Source organism: Alternaria arbusti (genome assembly GCF_024043155.1).
Source record: "Alternaria arbusti strain BMP 1465 chromosome Unknown scaffold_2, whole genome shotgun sequence".
Classification (NCBI taxonomy): domain Eukaryota; kingdom Fungi; phylum Ascomycota; class Dothideomycetes; order Pleosporales; family Pleosporaceae; genus Alternaria; species Alternaria arbusti.
In genome coordinates, this window is record NW_026249942.1 from 2,239,101 (window position 1) to 2,259,226 (window position 20,126).

The window sequence follows — 20,126 nt, forward strand, 5'->3', positions numbered from 1 at the left end:
ACCTAGCAGACGCTCTACCCAACCAAGCCGTTCAGGGCTAGCTGTCTATCGACGTAGCCAACAGGACGTCGCGGCAACATACTACTCACTTGATGGTTTTACGCCATTTCGCCCGTTTACTCGACCCTCACTGGCTCTCTGGCTTCCGATATCCAGCATTCCTCAACCCACTCGCCGTGAGGCCTTCGTTATCAATCTTTACTGCGGCCAAGGGGCACTGTCTGAACAGTGGCTTGTTCATCCTTCCTACAAGGCTCACTGGGGCTTGCATCCATTCCCTCACAACCCACATCTGTGTTACCGATGGTCATTTTGCCACCCCACGTCCTTGCTGGCTCTCATGTATATCAAAAGCTGGTCTGTCGGACGCTGTCCAGATGCCACTTCCGCCCTTCAGATGACACACGCCCCAGTCGCATACAACTCATTGTTCTCCTGATTACAATCATACCCTGTCAACAAAACACAGTCCGAGTATTGGCTAAACCAACACATCATCACAATACACATCACGAGCCATGAGTCGGGCACCACGGCGCTTGGCAAAGTCTAACAGGTCGGGCCCAGTTGCAATCTCGCCCAATAATGGTATGTTCGCTCCCAGCAGCCGGGCACGCACATATACTAAACTACCTAGCACAAACAACACTGAGCCGCCCCTCTGAACCATCATGCCCGTACCATCACTTGATACTTCAACTCAAAGTCGTGCCTGACGCACTTGAAGATATGCACCCCATGGATCGCTTCATCGCGGCGCCCTCATCACATCACCCTGTGACATTCACGGAAGCTTTCAAAGTCGGCACTGCTGCTTCGGATGGATGTACTTGCATCTCAACCACAACCGTCACCTTGGAATTACCGTCGTAGATGATCATGGTGGATGTTGATATATTGCACGCACCCCACCAAGAACAAACTTTGTTGAAGGTCGGGCGTCGACCTTTCAAGAATGTGGACTTAGGGAAGCTTGGAAGCAGAACTCAAAAGCGTTAGTGATAAGATATTACACAGGGAACGTTTAGAGGCGCGCTTTGATTAATTTGTATCTCGAATAGAACTGAAACACTCTCTCGTTCAATGGCATGAGCTTGCACCAACTGCGTCCTAACCTCAAGACCAGGCATCAAGCTCTCAAGGGCTACTGTCGGTCGTGTAGCATGAAACACCTCTCTCACATGTCGTCCCACATTTCACCGACCCACAAAGTCTTGGCTTCGCGATGTTTTGCTTTTGCAAAAGTGCTACAATCCACGACTGTTTCGCCACCTACCCAGCTGGGAAGCCTCGCCACGTGACAAAAAGCTTGGCAAAGCGACCTTTTGCTTTCAAGAAATGCTGTCTTCAACGGACTTCGGAAGTTACTCAACAGGGTAGTGTCCGGGCATCGTTCTCTTGGCAGAGATGCCCTCTTATTCCAGCAGCGATCAACAGTGCTAAGGTTCTCTGAACCTTCCCATTGCGGGAACAGCGATGTCTTGCTCTCAGGAGTTTGCTGTCTTTGACGGATTTTCAAAGATGCCCGATGCAGTAACAGCGACCTCTTGCTTTCACGGAGCGCTGTCTTCAATGGATATTTTTACCTGCCTGGTGCGGCAACAGCGAAGTCTTGCTTTCACAAAAGTGCCGGCTTCAACCCATGTTCGTACCGCTGAAGTGAAAGCTGGACTTCCACATCGCTGCAGGCACCATGCCGCCCAACAGCATCGTCCAAAACGCCGCAGAGACGGTTTTGAAAACTATAGAGGCGTATATCCTATCTAGTAATATATCGCAGATACACTATAAAGCATAGATTTTGCTTCATTGCGACACACCTCGGGGGACGTCCAAGCCCGTTGACATGCAGAAGTGATTTGGAATGCGATAGGGTTTTCCACGAAGAGCTGCACACTAGCTGATTGTCTTCTTTGTGTACTTCTATCCATCCACATCGCTGTTATCAGATCTCATAGAAAAGCGACGCATTACTGATTAAGGTGACAACTGATTGCGATGCTTCGATGAATCATGCGATCTACATTCACAGTGTAGCACAATGTATATGTATCTGGGGTATCTCATGATCGACCAAAACCAACACATCATTCCTGCGTCCCCCTCTTGGCAGCCATCATCTCACGATACTTGTCAATCATCTTCTGACGCTCCTCGCCCAACTCCTCCCTTTTCCTCAAGCTACCAGCCAGTTTGGGGACATTTCCGACTTTGGCGCCTGCACTGTTCTTGACCTTGAAGATCTCTCTCGGCACCTTGTCGAAAGTTGGCGGTGCATGGACGATGTCGTGCAAGCCCTTCCGTTCTTCTCTCTTCTTCTTGAGAGCCTCCCACTCGTCTTCGCTGCCATTGTCTATCTCGCCCGCCAGCTTCCTGCGTTTGCTCTTCTTCGCCTTCTTCTTCTTGCCGTTGACCGTTCGTGTAGTGTCGAGATCGGCTGTCTTGTCTTCCCACATGGCATCCAGCTCGTCTTGTTCCTCTTCGGCCAGTTCCGCTGCCTCCATCTCCTTCTCTCGTATCCGCGCTTCTTCTTCCCTCCATCCCTTTTGTAGACGTTTGAGGTGTCGTTCGTGCTTCGTGACTCTGTGATCGCTGACACCTGCGACCTTTTTGCCGGACTTGGTGATGCCTGACATGGGCAACGCTGCGTCAACTCGCGCGCGGAATTCGTGCATCGACTCTCCAGGTTGTATCTTCAGCGCGGTAGTCGGTTGCACCTGCTCTTCGCTCTTGTTGTTTGCATCGTCCTTCTCCACTGCTTCAGCTGCGGCTTGCTTCTTCTGCTTCTTCGTCTTAATAGTGCCGTCGTCGAGCCCTGACCGCTTCTTTTGTCCGCCCTGGGAGAAGGCCATGAGCCGCTGGAAGGCCTTGGGGGTATCGTCTGCGCCATAACCTTCGACTTGGTTTACTTTGCGCTTTTTGCCTTTGGTAGCTGTGCTAAAGGTGCGCGCTTTGCCGACGGCGAGGGGAGCGGCGTGGACGTTGGGCGGAAGGTTGAACCTGTTGGCGACGGGTCAGATCACTGTCTCCAAGTGATTAGGCTTGCGAGAATACGGAATGACGTACTGGGTATCATCCTCCTCCACGCGTCTGTGTTTGTGAGGCATATTGGGTATTGGCTGGTTGTCTATTCGATACCGAGTCCCGACGGTAATCAGTCGATGGCTGTCGCAAAAAGTTACGGAGTCGCGACAGGGATTATCGGGCAACTGGGGATCGGATATCTTGGCATCACGCGCACGTGTCGCTCGGCTTCACCCCGCCATCTTTACTTGCGGAGGTGCTGCAAGACATGGAGAAAACATACACGGCCTGCCGAGGCGGTGCTTGCGATGCTTAGAACTTCCGGCTTACCGCCTCATCTGGAAGCTTTCAAGTGTGGCGCAGGCCCAGAACAGAACGACCGAAAACCTACAACGTACGCTGGGTCCAATCACGGTAGTCGTGTGGCCGTGTTCAACTAGCTCAGCGAGAGACACGCAGCATGCAACCCGTCAATCCTGGGAACACGACGCTATCGAGACTAAATGCATTGTTTCGCAATCAAGGCAAAAATGATGCCCCATTGTGACAGTTTCGGACCGAAGGCATCACCACTACGCGTCCGGGCAGGTGCAACGTGGATGCGTCGTCTATCGCTACCAGTCCACCGCCGCATTCAAATAAACCACTGAGTGCGCAAGCTCAGCAACGTGCTCTTCCAAAGCACAACCTTTCTGATCATCTGCTCCGACTTTCACCAGACCGAGTCGTTAGCATCTGCCGTTGAGTGTCGGTCATCCTCTCACTCGCAACCAATCACCATCGCCAGCCGTGTTGCGTGCCCGAACTCGCTCTCCAGGCCGTGCACCAGTTCTCGAACGCTGCTGGGCGCTGCGGCTGTCTCGAGGGCTTGCATGCTGATAGCCCGCACTTTATCTTCGTGGGTTGAATTCGTTTCACGGGTGGGCTGGCCGATCGCACTCTGTCTCGCAATAAGTAGCCTCCGACCCAGATTGCTCTTGACAACTACAAGTCCTTCGCCTTCAATCCATCGACACCCAGAATCTTAAGAGGCTCTACCAAGGAACTGGACCCTGCGTTGTGCGCGACTTTCTGGATCCTGCACTGAACCGCGGAGGTGCATCGCGCCAGTCTAGCCTCCTCCGAACCCAAGGACGGGACAATAGCCAGTCTGGATCACCGGTACAAAGCTCGTGGCGTTTTGGAGCGACTGTCGAAGAGGAAGGTGTGTTTAGCCAGCGAACGCCTTGGTTCTGAGGTGCAAACTCGCCCGGGCGAGCAAAGACGACCTTTAACATCTCAATTCTTTCATCGCATCCTCCATCTTTGAACAGGTGCGCTGCACATATCGATGTCGCTTGCCCCGCCTCTCAGGGTCCAGCAAGTTAGTCGTGCCAGATCCTTGCCTGCGATTGGCTCGTGCCTGAAGATGGCTACCGAAACCCCCTCCACCCAACCTCTTCTACGCATCTCTTCCGACTCGGAATCTTCTTTCGATGCAAAAGCACCTCATGTTTCCTTGCGCGAGCTAGAAGATGGAAACGGCTCCATCTTTGCTTCGGACGAGGAGGAGATAGTATCGCGACCTGGGTTCTGGCGCCGGCTAAGAATGAGCATTCGAAGGCGGAATGCAAAGTTGCGGGTCGACGAGGACTGTGGACGTGTTAGGCTACCGGATGAAAAGACGCAGTCGAAGAAGTATCGAGTGAAGAGGAAATATGCAGCTAAAGCCTGTGTTATAATACCACTGCTGGTATTCATCTTCTTGTAAGTGCCTGTCAGACCTTAGCTTCCGCGCGTTCCGGCGGCAACCCTCTCATTCGACAGTCCCCTGCCCTACATGCAGCTGTCATCCTGTCATGGTTTGGAGAAAGAAGAATAGGTATACTGACTTTATTAGTGGTGTTCTTCACCTTGTCAACGTATTCCTGGGATACGTGCCTACCTTTCTGGATGATTATGTAGTTTCGTCGTTCGACTCGAGTGTGTTAGACAAGACGCAGCTATTGGACATAACACGCGACGTAACTCCGGTCCCTTGCCACTCGCACAACGACTACTGGCGCCGAGTACCACTGTACGACGCCCTGCGCTGGGGTTGCACAGGTGTCGAAGCAGATGTTTGGCTCTTCGATGAGGAGCTGTACGTTGGTCACAGCACCAACGCTCTGACGCAAGATGGCACCTTTACGTCCATGTACGTCGACCCATTGGTCAAGATGCTAGACCACAAGAACGAGCTCGGAGAATTTGCGACATCATCCAAAGTCAAGAACGGCATCTTCGACACCGAGCCTGCGCAGACTCTGGTCCTACTAGTCGACTTCAAGAACAACGGTCACGACATCTTCCCCGTCGTATCGCAACAACTCAACGCACTCCGCGAAAAGGGCTACTTAACCTACTTCAACGGCAACACCACCATCGAAGGCGCGATCACAGTCGTCGCAACTGGCAACGCCCCCTTCGACCTCATCACCGCAAATTCAACCTACCGCGACATCTTCTTCGACGCTCCATTAGACAAGCTCGACGAAGGTTCAGTCACCACCCGCGGCGGTCAAGGCACAGTCGGTACAACATCCTCCTCCCACTTCGACAGCACAAACTCGTACTACGCATCCGTCAACTTTGGCCACTCAATCGGCACACTTTGGTTCGGTCGCATCACGGAAGCTCAGCGCCTTAAGATCCGCGCTCAGATCCAAAGCGCAAAGGAGAGAGGGTTGAAGTCGCGGTACTGGAGTGCGCCCAAGTTTCCTATTGGACTGAGGAACAGGGTGTGGAAGATGCTGGTTGAGGAGGGTGTGGGGTATTTGAACGGAGATGATTTGCAAGGTATGACGAGATTGGACTGGGGGGTCAAGAGACACTGGGGGTTGATCGGTTGATTGAGACCACCGACCCTTAAGAAGAGGGGAGGAAAGATGAAGATACGATTTTACGTGGCATGTATGGCGTTCTAAAGGAGTTTGTTCTTGTGCGGGACCTAGCATTACAGTTCTCGGTGGCATTAGTTGAAGATACCCGATAGATGAGATTGCAATACACATTTCTCATACTTCCAAGACGTCATTCTCATGCAGCACAGCTTCCATATTGACCATTAATCATCAAAGTACAGACCTGGATGAACGGGGAAACCTGATCAGAAAGTCATATATACATAATCTCAATCCAATAAGACCAATAAGGGAGTAGCGAAGTCATCGTCATCAACATCAACAAAGAAGCTTCTTTTCCGCTTCACGAAACGCCAACAGCGCCATACAGTCTATACCCAACACGAAGGCCGTCGTCATCCAGTCATTCCTACATCTAGAACATACTCCAGCCCTTCTTCCTCCGCTCATCCCTATCGTCCCGGCGGCCCATCATGCGCTTCTCTCTTTGCTCGAGTTGGCGCAGACCCTCCATCTCCTTGAGTACGTGTTCGAGAAGGTCCTTGCGACGCACGACATCGAGATGGCGTTTGATCTTGGGGTCTTCCTTGGCGAAACGGTCGATTTCTTCTTGGGAGAGGCCGCGGCCTAGACGGGCGTCGAGTTCACGTGGGAACTAGAAGGTGTTAGCGGAAATTATGTGGTCAAGGGGAGGGCAGTGGCTTACGATGTAGTAGAACTTGCTTAGCAGCTCAGCGTCAAGGAAGAGATCGGCAGTCGTCGTGAGTTTGTCTGCGACAGCGTCGAGGAAGACTTCCGGGCAGTGGTATTTGTTCTTCTTGCTGGCGCATTGCTTGCTCTTGATGGCGAGGAGACGTAGTTTGAGCACGTCGATGCGGTCGCGGAGGAAGACTGCTTCCCGGCCTGTAATGTTGTTAGTGTTGAATTCGGGTGAGCAAGATCTGCATAAGAGAATTGGACTTACCCTTAGCAAGGAGTGCAGAGCTGAAGCCGCCGGCACCGCCAACTCCGTCACCTTCAAGAACGACTTGTCCGCTTCGTACGCGGTCAATGAACGACATTACGTCCCTGACTCGCTTGCGGCCACCAACTTGTTCTTCAAGCTGCTTTACGGCAGCCTCGACGACCTTCAGCTCGTCCTTGAGCACAGCTGTGACATTTTCCCGACCCTTTGCCCATTCGTTGTCCTCGACTTCGATGCGGTATTTGTAGGGCTTGATGCAGATCTCCAACTCGTCGGAGATGTCGTAGGAAAGGTCTTTGAGGATGGAAGTGGAAGCGTCGGTAATGGCTTGTCGGGCGAAGGGGTGGGCGGCGAAGCGAGAGTTTGTGATGAGGCGGTCGATGTGTGCTTGGAGCGCACTTGCGACAACGTTGGTGGCTAGACGTCCGACACCCAATTTTGTAAGTGCAGCACTGGAGCTGTCGAGCTTGATCTGCCATATTTGATCTTCGCCATCGATATCAGCTTTGGCAAGGTTCGTAAGAGGGTCGGTCTCAGGGAAGGGAACGCTGAGGTCGTCGAAAGGTCTGTTCCAGTAGCGCTGTGCAAGCAGGTTGAGTACCTGCTGGTCGAGCTCGTGCTTGAGTAAGTCACGAACTTGTTGTCGACCGAACTGCTCAGTAAAGCCACGGAAGGAGTGCTTGAAACCATCTAATGATTCCGCAAGGTATGACTCTGCGCTGATAGGTCGCTCGTTGTATTGGACCTTGTATTCATATCGGGCATCTTCGAGCTCCCTTTGGATAGCCTCGCTTGTAGTTTTGAGGCTGCCAGCCATTGTCTGTTCGAGCACATGCATGAGCTTCTTCTTGAGGTTCTGCGTTCCGACGGCGAGCTCTGATCCTTCTGAAAACTCGGGATGCGAAGAGAAGTACGCTTTTTCGTTCTTTGTAATCGCATTGGTGATGTTGCCGTTGCCACGGCTGAAGAGCTTAGAGCCACCAGCACCAGGTGGTACCCGACACACGACACCGACGTATCCCAGGCGCAGAGCATACTTCTGATCACTGAGAAGGCTGGCACCGCGTTCAGCATCCACAAGGTCCATCTTTGTAATGACACCAATAGTCCTCTCACCTCGAGGGTCCATACGTCGGGACGCTCGCAGCGCGGTGCTGTTGGCCAGATCCACGTCGGCGGCGGAGATGGCGAGGATGACATTGGGTGCCTTGATGTATTTCTCGCAAAGCTGCGAGATCTTTTCCTTCAGCTGCGGGGGCTGGTCTCGGCCAACAACCTGGATGTAGCCGGGCAGGTCTATCAGGGAGAGATCGGGGACATTTGGCGAGTAGATGCGCAGTTGGATAGGGTCATCGGAGACGCAGTCGCTCGCTGGTACAGCCAGGTTCAGGTCTGTCAACGTCTTCTGCACCTGGCTGAAATCTGTGACCTTTCCCAAACCGAGAGCAGGGAATTCGCAGTACTCTGCGTGCGCATCTGGTGTGTTGACGAGTGTGAGCTCAATGGGTCGTCGCGTGACCATGTTGTGTCCTTTCGGCAGGAACTCATGGCCTACGATGGCTTCCAAGACCGAACTCTTTCCGGACGATTGCGATCCGATGACAACGATGGAGGGCAACGTGAGCGAATCAGACTGTCCAACAGTCTGCAGAAGCCCGCGTATCTCAATCATCTTCTTGGTGAGCATCATCATCTGCTCGTCTCGTGCGATCTTCTCCGCCTGTGGCCTGTCCTCGTCGTCTTCCTGAGCATATCCGAATGCCGCCGCTGTTGATGCACCGGCAGCAGCAGATCCAGCACCGCTCTGCTTGGGTTCTTCCGGGCCTCTGCCGCCACCGTTACTGCCACCACCACCAGATTCGTCCTTGGCGAGTAGTCGCTGTAGCCATTCCGGGTATTTTACGCCCTCAAATTCGTCCTTGGTCGACTTGAAGCCCTTTTCTAGCTGGTCGAAAAAGCCATTTGCCGTGCTGAGTGCGCCGCCCGCAAATTCGGTCGCGCCGTCTTTAGTTCGGTGGAAGAGATCGAGTGCGAATGTTCCCGCCTCTATTTAAGGTTAGCTAGGATTACTATGATAGACTGCATGTACATACGGCCAGCTTGGTACTGGATATATGAGACGCCTGCAACAACAGCCCCTCCTGCAGCAGCGCCGACGGTCGCAAACTTGCCCACGAGCTTCGGTATGACGCGCGCAAAGGAGATGGAGCGTGTAGCGGGGATATTGTGCAGCGAGTAGCTACCCAGCGGCCATGGTCGTCGCTTCACCAGGCGTAGGCCGGCTTGATTGCGGAGGAGGCCACCGGCGGGCAGCGAGTGCGTCGTGTAGAAGCGCGGAGTGAGCAGCGGTGAGCGGCGTGCGATGGTGGAAAGGCGGCCCGCGACGAGCCTGCCGCTCATATTGACGACAAAGAGACCACGACAGGTCGGTGGTAGGGCATAGGGTCAGGTAGGGGACGTGGGTGCGCGGCTGGACGAGCGTTCAGGTGCGGCTATGCACGTCACCCATCGACTTTTGGGACGCCGGGTGCTTGGGCCTTCAACACGCCGCGTGGGGCTGCGAGTCGCTCGACGAACAACATCGAGACACGACATCCAACCAGTTCTGCTTTTCCATTCATCTACGTGGTCTCGGGTATCTTCGAATTCTAGCTTCATTTCAAACACAAAACTGCCCTTTCCCCAAATGTATCCAACAGCGACCCTTCCTCCTTGATCATGTCTCTCAGCCAGTTCCTCGAGCCTTCAACTTCCCTGCTGGCGAACTTGACCAGGACGAAGCCTCTCACGTTCGCAGCACTCCATATCAGCCCATCGGCCTTTTCTCTCTGCTGCCTCTCATACCGCCTCTGCTCATGCGCTTGAAGCTCTGGCTGCACCGCGTCGCCCCAGTCCCTCCCACCAATACGCGGTAGTGCCTCGAACTCATCCAAGAAGAACTTTGACAGTGACGAAAAGATGGGGCCGCGAACGATCAAGGTGCCGAAGACAGAATAGCTATCCATACGTGATGAAAGTTGCAGCCCTGTTTTCCCATGCTTGTCTAGAATGAGGTTGTCCCGTAGAAGCAGTCTCCTTTTGCCGGCATCGTCTACGGTCCAGACCTCGTTGCGGCTCTTGTATTCGTAAATGTCCCAATTCTCTCCCCGTGCCGAACGGCCGCTTGTGACCCAGTCGCAGACACACAGATTACCTTGCTCTTTCTCCAAGTGATAGATCTGGGACTGGGAAAAGGCCGTGTTGGCAAAAGGCTGCACTGGATCGGGGAGATAGACCAAGGCGGAATTGTTCTTGAGATGTATGTTCATATGTTGTCGTGAGACTAGCTCTGGAGTAGGGGTCTTGAAGATCTTGGTCGACCCTTGCGTTAACAGTATCAGCCGTGTACTGCTGTCTAGTCTAATTTCCAGGTCTATGCTGTCTCCAGCTACGATGCCTCCACCATAGGTCAACAGAAACACTGTATGAATGAGACATGGCGTGACTGCTGCTGTGGCGTCCTCTGCTTCTCTGCCATAATTGGGTGGTGCCAGGGGATCCGGGGCGACTAGCTTGAGTGGGTATTGATATGACACAGTTCGAAGGACAGGCGTATCCGGGGGAAGAATTTCGAGGATTATGGATCCATGGCCAGGTTTTGATGCTGATGTACCGAAGGGAGAGGTGAAGGACATGTCGGAGTGCTACTGGTGCTTGCGAAAGATCATCTTTTACCAAGGTCGGCCCTGATCATGTGTATTGATTTGCCTAGGGTTTGTGGAGATGCATCCAAATCTTGAGTAGCACCAGTATGTGCGCCTGAAAGAGCAGCGGCTGCCTCTGGACGACGGGATGGCGACTATCAGATAAGTGAGTGCACTTGCCTGCGTGCCTGCCTATTCGATTAGCGCGAGCGCGGACCAAGCCGCCAAGGCGCGACGCGGGGCAGGTTTCTTCCTCTCTTAGTCACTTTTCTGCAGCTCCCAACCCCACCTAAACGCTGCCAAAGTATTTACCGATTCGACAACTTTTTGCACGCGTTCGAAACTCGACATCGACAACTTCTGCAAACTGCTCCAAGCGCCCGCCGGGAATTTTTGGTATTCTCGATACACCGACTTCTGCGCCCAGAGGTGATCCACAACAGCGGCAGCCACTCACAGTGCGATCTCACCCAGCATCCTCCCGCGGTGCGCGTTCGAATCGCCGCATCGCCACTTTTGACATGCCTTAAGCGCCTGTCATCGCAATCGCAATCACACTACCGGAGTTGAAAGGGGACGGGTGGTAGCAACATGGCGTCAGGTTTTGACAAGCTGTTGGAATTTCTACTGTCAGAAATTGCACTTCGCGGCATTCAAGGTATGCATGACTCGTTGCACGTGTAGTCGTTGCTTCCGTTCGCGCACTGGCCTTGGTCTGAGCGACTCCACTCTTCCATGAGCTACAACACAAGACTGCTCAGAAGAGAGAGTGTTGCGTTCGCTTCACCTCAGTCGCTAGTTTCTCTTCGCTTCAGCCTTTTTGACGTTCACTATATCAGTCACTGACAACCCACAGGTGCTACTAGCGCAGACTTCCGTCACTTCGTTGAGACTTTCTACAAACAAGGCGTCGATAACGGCGGATCCAAGTCCGACGATGGAGACAGCCGTCTTCCGTCGGCTGGACTTGGCCGCACGTTCTATGAGCGTCTGTGGCAATGGCTCACTGATCATCCTGATATCCGCATAGTCTACCAACGGGAAGTTCGTCAATTCACTCTCTCAGAGTTCGAGGCGGCTGAGCTACACGAGACTGGTACCATCGGCGAGACACCCGCAACAGGTTTAATTCAATCATCCGACAATCCCATCAAAGCAGTAGAGCAGCCTTCCAAATCTCTCTTTGCTTTGCGGGACTCTCTGCGCCAACACATCCTCGGAGATCAACATGACCCGCAAGACCTCTCTACTCGGTCGCCCGAAACTCCCACCCATCCAAAACTGTCACGACCGCGACGTAATCTGCCAGATGGACCGCATCGTACCACAGCAGTCTTCGACGATCCCAGCCCTGACATCACTGCCCCTCGTTTGTATGCGAGTCAGAGCAGGGTATGGCAGGCGTTGACAGGCCACGGTATCGACTTGAAGAAGGTCCCTGCCATGGAATTTGTCTTGCTCTCTCTCATTGCTGCCCGCGGATCGGCAGGCATCACACAGCCCGAACTGATTAACGTCAGTGGCCAGGATAAGAGGTCTGTTCCGCATAGGACGGATGAGTTAGCTCGCAAGAACTACATCAGCAAGATTTCTGTACAATCCAACAAGATGCGCACCAGCCTCTGTATTCACAACAAATTTGTCTCTCAGAACACCTTCATCGAGTCTAGTGCCGTTGAGGACGTGTATCAGGAGGACGGTACGTTTGTGGTCCGGAACTTTGCTCAACTCCTGTACGACAAAGTTGGCCAAGGTGGCATCGTTCCCACGCGATCTATTAGGGAGAAGCTGGTAAGTGTACGGCCTTTATAATCATGTGTCGCGTTCTAACATTACTAGGGTGTCCCAATGTCATCCTGGAACAAGCGCGCCACCCAGGGTGCAATTATCCGACTGGATCAAACAGGAATGATCAAGCGACGTAGAGTTCGTAAGAAGAAGTCTGCCGACGCTTGGATCACATGCATTCAGGTCATGCGCGCGCCACAGGACGAAGACGTCAGGAACCTTGGCTTCCGTCGAACAGCTCCTATCACGACGGATGCGAAGGGCGAGCTACGCGATGAGGATGTCGATGGCGACTCGTTGTTGAACGATCTCAATGACGACATGCCAGACGATCCAGATGCCAATGTCAGCGACCGAGCTAATGCTCAGCCTGCTCCTGATCAAGCTGTCAGCATTCCCCCGCAATGGACGCCTGACCGCTTTCTTCCGAACATGATCTTCAATGCTGCTGCACTGGCTGGTGCGCAGGGTTGGGACGCTGAGGTTCTACGCAACCGGATTGTCGGGCCCTTTTGGAGACGGCCCATTGAATCGTATTTCACCCGTGTGACCAATGACTGGGAGAAGACACAGCCTTTCCATCTGCGGCATTTGGCTGTCATACGAGATGCTGGTAATACCAAAGCAAAGAAGTTCGTTCACTACCTCTATCGCACGTACAAGAATTTCCAGAAAGCCGTCGATGACGAGATCGCTGTCTGGGAAGGTGTTTCGGTGCCTGGAAAATCTGCGAAGAGCTCTATGAGCGAGGTGTCACTCAACGCGTGGGGTTTCCCAACCGTCAGCGCCAAAGACTTAGTTCGAAAGACTGGTGCAGCAACACTATCTGAAGCTGGTCTGGCCATTGTGAAACCTCGCAAGAACGGCCCGCGTTGGGATAACGGTGTCGCAGAGCAGATCGGCTATCAGAAGCACTCGAGTTCAATGCTGAAACCTACAACATCGGATACAGCAGGTCGGTCCAAGAAACAGAAAGCCGTCAAAGTCAAGCCCGCCAGGGTACCAAAGGCTGCTAAACCTTCTAAGACGCCTTCAACCATCTCGCTCACTCCCGAGCAGAAGACTCAGCTGGGACTGCATCGCCATGCTCGCCTGAGCAGACATGTTCAAAACCAAATTCTTGCTCATCGCGAAAAGACCGGTGATCCGTCAGCAATACCTGACAGCATTGAGCACGATTCGGCAAAACGTCCACTAGCTCAGCCGTTAATGACAGCAGAAGAGCGGATAGCGAAGGGTATAGCACCAAAAGGGCGCATGCCAATGGGCGTGGAGAACGCAATTCGAAAGGAACGCGGTTTGCCTGTGGTGGTGAAGAAGGTGAAGAAACGGACGACGAAGTCGGCAACCGAGCCTACAGTTCTCAGTAACAAGCAAAGGATAGCTATGGGTTGGTCGTGTCAGGGTCGGATCCCAGACGATATCATTGATGGTCTACGCCAGGAGCGCAAAGACGGCATTCCTTTGGAAAACTCGAACATCATTGCTATCTGGGACGCCGAGATGAAGGACAGGGCGAGGAGAAAGAAGGAAGAGGGCGCAGGATCCACCAAAAAGCAAGCCTCGCCCTGCAGGGACAAAGATATCGATGTCTCTATGGAGAACCCCGAGGCTGACTATGTGCCTGGACCTACTCTCACGGAGCCGGGGACTGGTCACGTCTCGCCCGAGCCCGTTACCGGAAAGCGGAAGGCGAAGGACGTGGTCGCTACCCCAAGAACGTCGAAGAGACGCCTCACCAAAACTACAGTTTCACAGAGGTCAGAATCCAGGACTGTGGCATCGATGTCGCCCTCGCCCACTGATGTTGGAAGTCCGTCCGGAAACGCAGCTTCCCCTGTTCGTCCTGATGATCATTCGGGCCAGTCAACTACAGTACATATCGCCCGGCCTTTGACGAAAACATACGTTCCGCTCGACGCCTCCAAACTGGACGCTCGAGCACGGGGTGTGGTTGATCAATACGACAAGCGATGCTCCCCGGGTCTATTTCTCAACCCTCATATGAAGCAGAAGGTTGCGCGAGGTCGACCACGCAAGGCTTTGATGGCCACCTTCAAGCTACCGCATCTAGCCGATCTCGACTGGTTTATAACAGAATCGAAGCAGGAGCAAGGCGCAATTCAAGCTGAACGTTCTCAAACACCCCAGTCTAGGCAGACCAGTGTTACCCAGCGAGATGGAGCGACGACTCAACCACCACAAGGCACTCTGGTCGAAACTGTATCAGAACCGCATATTGAGGCGCCACTCGCTCATCTGGAGACCATCCCGCAAAACTTGACCCCGGCTCAAACACGGTCACCCTCTCCAACGCAACCGCAGTCACCGATCGAGATACAGACGCAAAAAGATGTTCTGAGCCATGGGGAGTCATCTGTCTCCACTAGACAGTCGGTCCTACTTGATAGCGAGCCGTCACAAGACAGCAATGAAGTCAACAAAGAAGAAGCGACATCGTCTGTACCAGACGCAATGGTCATTAGAAGCAACGACGTTGTCCCCGGTATAACTACAGGCTCCGCCAGTGTTGAAGAGCCTAGCGATGTTTCTCCCAAGCCGGCACGGAAACAACTGCCCCAGACAATCGTACCAGCACCTCGTATGGTGGGCGGCTGGGCCGCCATCAATGCAACCGAGCGCGCCCGTATGACGCCGTATCAGAGCCCTTATGCCGCCAGCCCAAGTCCGGTAGCCCAGTCGTCGCCAGCTCCCGTTTCCGAAGCCAATTCTGGTGCTCCTCCGCCTAATGCGGTTCACAGCGCTATCGTCGAGACCCCAGTACCGACTATCCCGGGCACCAAACCAAGGAAAGGACAACGTGGTGGCATTGCAGGAACCCAACGCACATTGAGGCAGAACCTCATTCTCGAGATCATCAAGATGTGCGGCGGTGTTTTCCCAGGCGGCGGTGAAATGCCACGACCGTTTCTCACGCTTTGGGAAGAGCGGCACCCGAACATCCCGAAGCCTTCTCCTAGCACCATTACCGAGACGCTCAGGAACATGTCTGTAGACCCGAAGTTCGGATTGAAACATTGGAATTTTGCCTCGCAACACCAGAACATGCCAGGGACTGCCGTTCGCAGGATGTATACATGGGCACATCTGAACGAAAGGAGCCCGGAAGTCCTCAAGTTGGCGCATAACATGGCTCAATATTCCCAAGTCAAAGATTACAATGCCCGTAGGTCAGAGAAATCACTCCTGTATTACCCAAAGGAGATTCGTGATCTGATTGGCGAGGTCGTGTCGCACCAACCGATTGAGCCCGCTCCCAAGGACGAGAGCATTATCCTCAACCAATTGAATCCTGAACTCGAGAGGCAGATTACCGAAGCTAAGCTTCGAAAGCGCAGCGTGTGGTCGAAGCAGAAGAGGCTGGAAGCCAAAGCCCGCAAGGCTCAGAACGCTCAAGTAGAACAAGCGTCTTCTAAACAGCTCGCGGACGGCAGCGGCGCACCGCGCACGAAGCGGGCACGACTGGCTAGTTTGAACGACAAGAGCAGGAATTTGCGTCGAGCTCCTTTGTATACCACCAACATGGGAGCTTTCGACGAAGACTCCGACGATATGGCAGATGATGAAGTTGCTGCTGCCACGGCCGCGAAGTCCGGGCCGATAACGCTCATTTGGACGCGTCCCATCGTTGCACCGGTTCCGGAACGTGAGCACCAGTCTGATGAGGAGCCGCCTGAAGACGATGAGAGCGATGAGGAAATGCCTGATCTGGTCACGCAACAGGCGCCCAACAACGCTGTCAGTGAGCGTGACCTACCGCCCGTGGAACAGCCCGTCGTGGAGGATTCTACTGGAGGGGTGACAGCGGACGAACCTGATTCCACTGGAGCCGACAAGGTTGCTTCTTTGGCTTCTAGTGAGCAGGCTACAGACGGACCTGCTAATGTGAAGAAGAGCAAGAAGCGTGTCCGGATTGCAGCTCCGCGCGACCAGTCCTCGAGGAAGAGGGTTCGGATCTCTCTAGCAAGATCTACATCTGCACAAGATGCAGCAACCACCGTCCACTCCAGCACGGACGATGAAGCGCGGTCCGGCTCGGAGGGCGAAGATGAGCCTGAAGACAGCGACGACGCTGTGTCGTCCAACGCGAAGAAGCCAAGGATGAGGAACTTTGGTGGACGGCAGCGAGGCAGGCCAGGCCCTACTCCCACTCTGCTGGAACGCCTTACTGGTCTGACAGGTGATCCGAGCGATCCGATCTACCAACCTCCTCAGCGTGCACCGAGGCCTGGAAGAGCAGTGCAGACATGGCGCGAGCGCAAGAGGACACGTATTAACCGGTTTAAAGAGGAACGACAGTATGCCCGGGCTGCTGATACGCTGGACGACTTCAAGAAGCTTTTCTACACCTTCGTTGTGGTCTCTTCGCTATCTGGGGATGATCAGCAAATCGATTGGTGCCTTTTCATGAACGTACATACTGGCGACAGGTTCTTCGACATGGCCAAGGCCAAGAAGCTTTGGAGCTGGATGCAGATGCACATGGCTGAGCAAATCCGTAAGCTCACCACAACATTCCAGTCACTTTACTTGGAAGCGTATGAGACCGGCAAAGTTGCTTCTATCGAGGATCCCGAGACGCACGACTGGGCAGGCCTCATACAATGGGCTATGCGGAAGTGTGCCTATCCCGATCTTCCTCTTCCCGTCTTGAGGCAAGCGCTGCAGCAGTTTGATGTCGATGAGTCAAACTACGAGATCATGGATCGGGTATTGTGGTACAAAGCTGCAACTGCAGATCGGACGAGGACAATGCTTCAACTGCAACAGTCTTTCACCGCTCCTCTCCATCGATCGCGAAAGGCAACCTGGTCCTCCGACGACAAGCTTCTCAAGGCACGCTCATGGATCCGTGCAAACACGGCTACCCCACAAGCACTCTACAACGCAAACTTGGCTCACGAAAAGTTCAAGGATCTCGGCGAGACTGTACTTGTCAACGTCGTAGGTGATCTCGTGGACAAGCAGCATATCAGGATGCGCAAGCTCAAGCGTCTCTTGCCCGGCCGTAACTACAACTTTACGCAAGCTCTAGCGAAGAAGTATACACGCCTGTTCCAGCTCGACGACTTCATGAACGCCGTGGCAATTAAGAAAAAGATGGATGCTGCGTTTGCCGATGAGGATGCAGGGTTCTACAACATGTCGCGTTGCGAAGACGACGGTGCCTTTGCGGCTATTATGACTATGGTGAACGAGGGTATCGTCAAGCTTGTACCTCAGCTACCACCAGTCAACAGCGACTTCGACGCCGCACTTCCGAAACTGTCCAAGTGGGGTTTCTGCGAAGGCGGTTATAACCACCGCGCGATTGACCGTGCTCGGTTGTTCTGGGATATCCACGTTGTGCCGACAGCAAGCTATAAGTTCGGCAACCCACTACAGCCGTTGACGACACCACCGTCACCCATGAATGATGCCGAACCCACAGTTTGGTCAGCCTTGCCCGAGCCGCCTCTGCCTGGCAAAAACGATTCTGGCGCGCTACTACCCATTTGGAGCAGTATTGACGGCCAATCCGTGACGTGGCCGTGGTGGTACCGGGTCTTGAACTTGGTGCTGCAGCCTTTGATTTTCTTGGCTGGTGCGACTGCTACCGACATCCACTCTCATTGTCCTGAACATACTACCGAGCTCTTCGAGGTTGAACATGTTCTAGACTGGCTCCAGTCCGTCAATGCAGTCAAGAAGACGATTGGTGGCGGCTACATTACCCTGCCAGGTTTCTGGGCTGCATTTGGCGACCATCTGCGCGACACGGAAGGTGACTGGTTTGGCGAGCACGTCAAGCGCAAGGCGAAGAACCACGAGAAGCAGCGATGGCGCGTCGATTACAACTTGAGGCTCTCGACACTACAGGCGCGCAAGGCCGTAGGTACTGACGCGACTCCTGTTGACGAAGAAGGCGCTGCGAGTGTTCAAGATGTCGGCCCTCTGGAGACGAGTACTAGTCGCGAGATCCTCAAGAACCCGAAACAACAGTACCGGATCATGCACCGCGCCCTGAACTCTGAAAAGTCTCATGCAGAGGAGAACGGATCGGATCCTAGACCCGCTTCCCGCTCTGCGACTCCACAAATTGGGCAAGAGCCCGTTGCAGACCCGGCGGCAAGCGGCACACACACTCCCGCGGCAATCAACAAGCCAAGTGAGGACGTGGAGATGGTGGATGCTGACGTGGACGCCGAAGGAGAGGAGGATATCGACGCTGAAGGAGAGATTGATGACGACATGTATCGAACATGTACGTACGGTACGGGTGGTGGATGATGCATATGAGGCGGTGTGGGTGGGCGGTGAAGTTGTTTTTTCCAAAAGTTTGTCCTTTTTACATGCATAGCGAGGCGCGTACTGTGGGATGATATCACGATCTGAGAAGAGAGGCGTCAATGCCAAAGATTCTGTACAACAGTCGGAAACGTATGAGTAATGCGCGATGCGGTAGTAGCAATAAGTCTTCGCAAAGATGTTTTCCAAATGTGCAATGTGACGATGCGCAGCGCGAAATGTTTGATGGCTGGTCATGCAATGTTCCTGGTCTTCGGCGGGCAGGTGCTTCGATGGTGAGGAGGGTTGCCGCTGCAGCCGCCACCGCACATGTCCGCGCGCGCAAACTTCAACGCGCGATCAAAGAGACAAACACCATCACCGCCTCGGAGAACACCGCATAGTCGTCAAGCTGAAGTTAAATACCGCCGAACCGTCTCTATGCGATCTTTCTTTCTCTAACTCAAGACATCCGTTCCTTTTGGGTGTTCATCCGCAAGCCCAGCAGGAACGACCGCCTTCGTATATACTTGGCTCTATCTTGCTCTTCGTATATACGCACAAGCGCAATCTCTTGTAACACCCTTCGCTCAGCCATGGTATGCTGCTCGGTCTTGATCGACATGTACTTCTATATATAGCAGACCGGAGTTATTCCACCGCAGGATCTCGTGCATTGCGAACCTTCTCTCTGGTATGCAAACTTCTCTCATCTAACGAGACTTTGGCACCGTACTCACTACTCTTAGGATGAAGAACGACTGCTAACTCGACTCGCGCTTGTCCAAATCATGCCGAGCCGAATTATTGCCGCATCCGCAAAAGATGGTCGGCTGGTCAACTCGACGACGCGAGTACACTGAAGGACTTTCTCACCAGGTGGGGGTGGAGCGGAAGATAGAATGCTAATATGCATTTCGGTGGACTGCCTATTCTGCATTGCCGCATGACCACGACCTTTTCTTTCCGCTCCCAAACCGTCCATGACGGACGTGCGAGACAGGTGGCAACGATCTCGTATATGACCAAAACCAGAAGAACATTACGTGCTCGTCCCCTGGTTGCAGCTACATGTTGTAAGTTCCATTGGGCTCTGAGTAAGTCATGTTGCTAACTGATGGTAGATATATACTTACACCTTTGCAGCCATGTGGAGCTTTGGCTGCGCCTGGTCTTTCGACATCAAATCATTGCCGTCTTTGCGAGTCGACTCCTCGCTATATATACGCACTACGCATGGACATAGAGACCCTTGGTACGATGGCTTGGTTGCATCAAAGCCAGCTTACCTTGTCATGGGACTTCTGGTCGCGATCGGCAGAAGAAAATCACAACCCAGCTGTCGATAATGAGTGACGAAGAAGAGAGTGCGCCTCGCACTCGAACTGGGGATTGGTCTTGGTTTAGGCGAGCGGTGGCGGACGACAGCTCATGCTGAGAAGGACGACTCCGGCAACTAGGTGATGAAAAATATCACCACAATCTCTCTCGTAGCAT

At 53.5% G+C, this 20,126-nt stretch overlaps 5 protein-coding genes across 5 annotated transcripts; 2 read left to right on the forward strand and 3 right to left on the reverse strand.

The window, feature by feature from the left end:
* Positions 1–2,087: 2,087 nt before the first annotated feature.
* J4E86_002352 (uncharacterized protein) lies at positions 2,088–3,107 on the reverse strand (the record flags this gene model as incomplete). Its single annotated transcript, XM_051442912.1, has 2 exons — positions 2,088–3,000; positions 3,067–3,107. 2 exons carry the CDS (start codon positions 3,105–3,107, stop codon positions 2,088–2,090), a joined length of 954 nt encoding a protein of 317 aa, XP_051306500.1.
* A 1,325-nt stretch (positions 3,108–4,432) lies between these two features.
* Positions 4,433–5,894, forward strand: J4E86_002353 (uncharacterized protein; the record flags this gene model as incomplete). The annotated part of the gene is made up of 2 exons (XM_051442913.1): positions 4,433–4,770; positions 4,904–5,894. 2 exons carry the CDS (start codon positions 4,433–4,435, stop codon positions 5,892–5,894), a joined length of 1,329 nt encoding a protein of 442 aa, XP_051306501.1.
* Positions 5,895–6,321: 427 nt separating this feature from the next.
* Positions 6,322–9,270, reverse strand: J4E86_002354 (uncharacterized protein; the record flags this gene model as incomplete). Its single annotated transcript, XM_051442914.1, has 4 exons — positions 6,322–6,561; positions 6,613–6,809; positions 6,871–8,916; positions 8,964–9,270. 4 exons carry the CDS (start codon positions 9,268–9,270, stop codon positions 6,322–6,324), a joined length of 2,790 nt encoding a protein of 929 aa, XP_051306502.1.
* A 254-nt stretch (positions 9,271–9,524) lies between these two features.
* Positions 9,525–10,544, reverse strand: J4E86_002355 (uncharacterized protein; the record flags this gene model as incomplete). The annotated part of the gene is made up of 1 exon (XM_051442915.1): positions 9,525–10,544. One exon carries the CDS (start codon positions 10,542–10,544, stop codon positions 9,525–9,527), a length of 1,020 nt encoding a protein of 339 aa, XP_051306503.1.
* Positions 10,545–11,144: 600 nt separating this feature from the next.
* J4E86_002356 (uncharacterized protein) lies at positions 11,145–18,632 on the forward strand (the record flags this gene model as incomplete). Its single annotated transcript, XM_051442916.1, has 3 exons — positions 11,145–11,211; positions 11,410–12,344; positions 12,393–18,632. The coding sequence occupies 3 exons, from the start codon at positions 11,145–11,147 to the stop codon at positions 18,630–18,632; spliced, it is 7,242 nt and encodes a 2,413-aa protein (XP_051306504.1).
* Between the last annotated feature and the right edge of the window lie 1,494 nt (positions 18,633–20,126).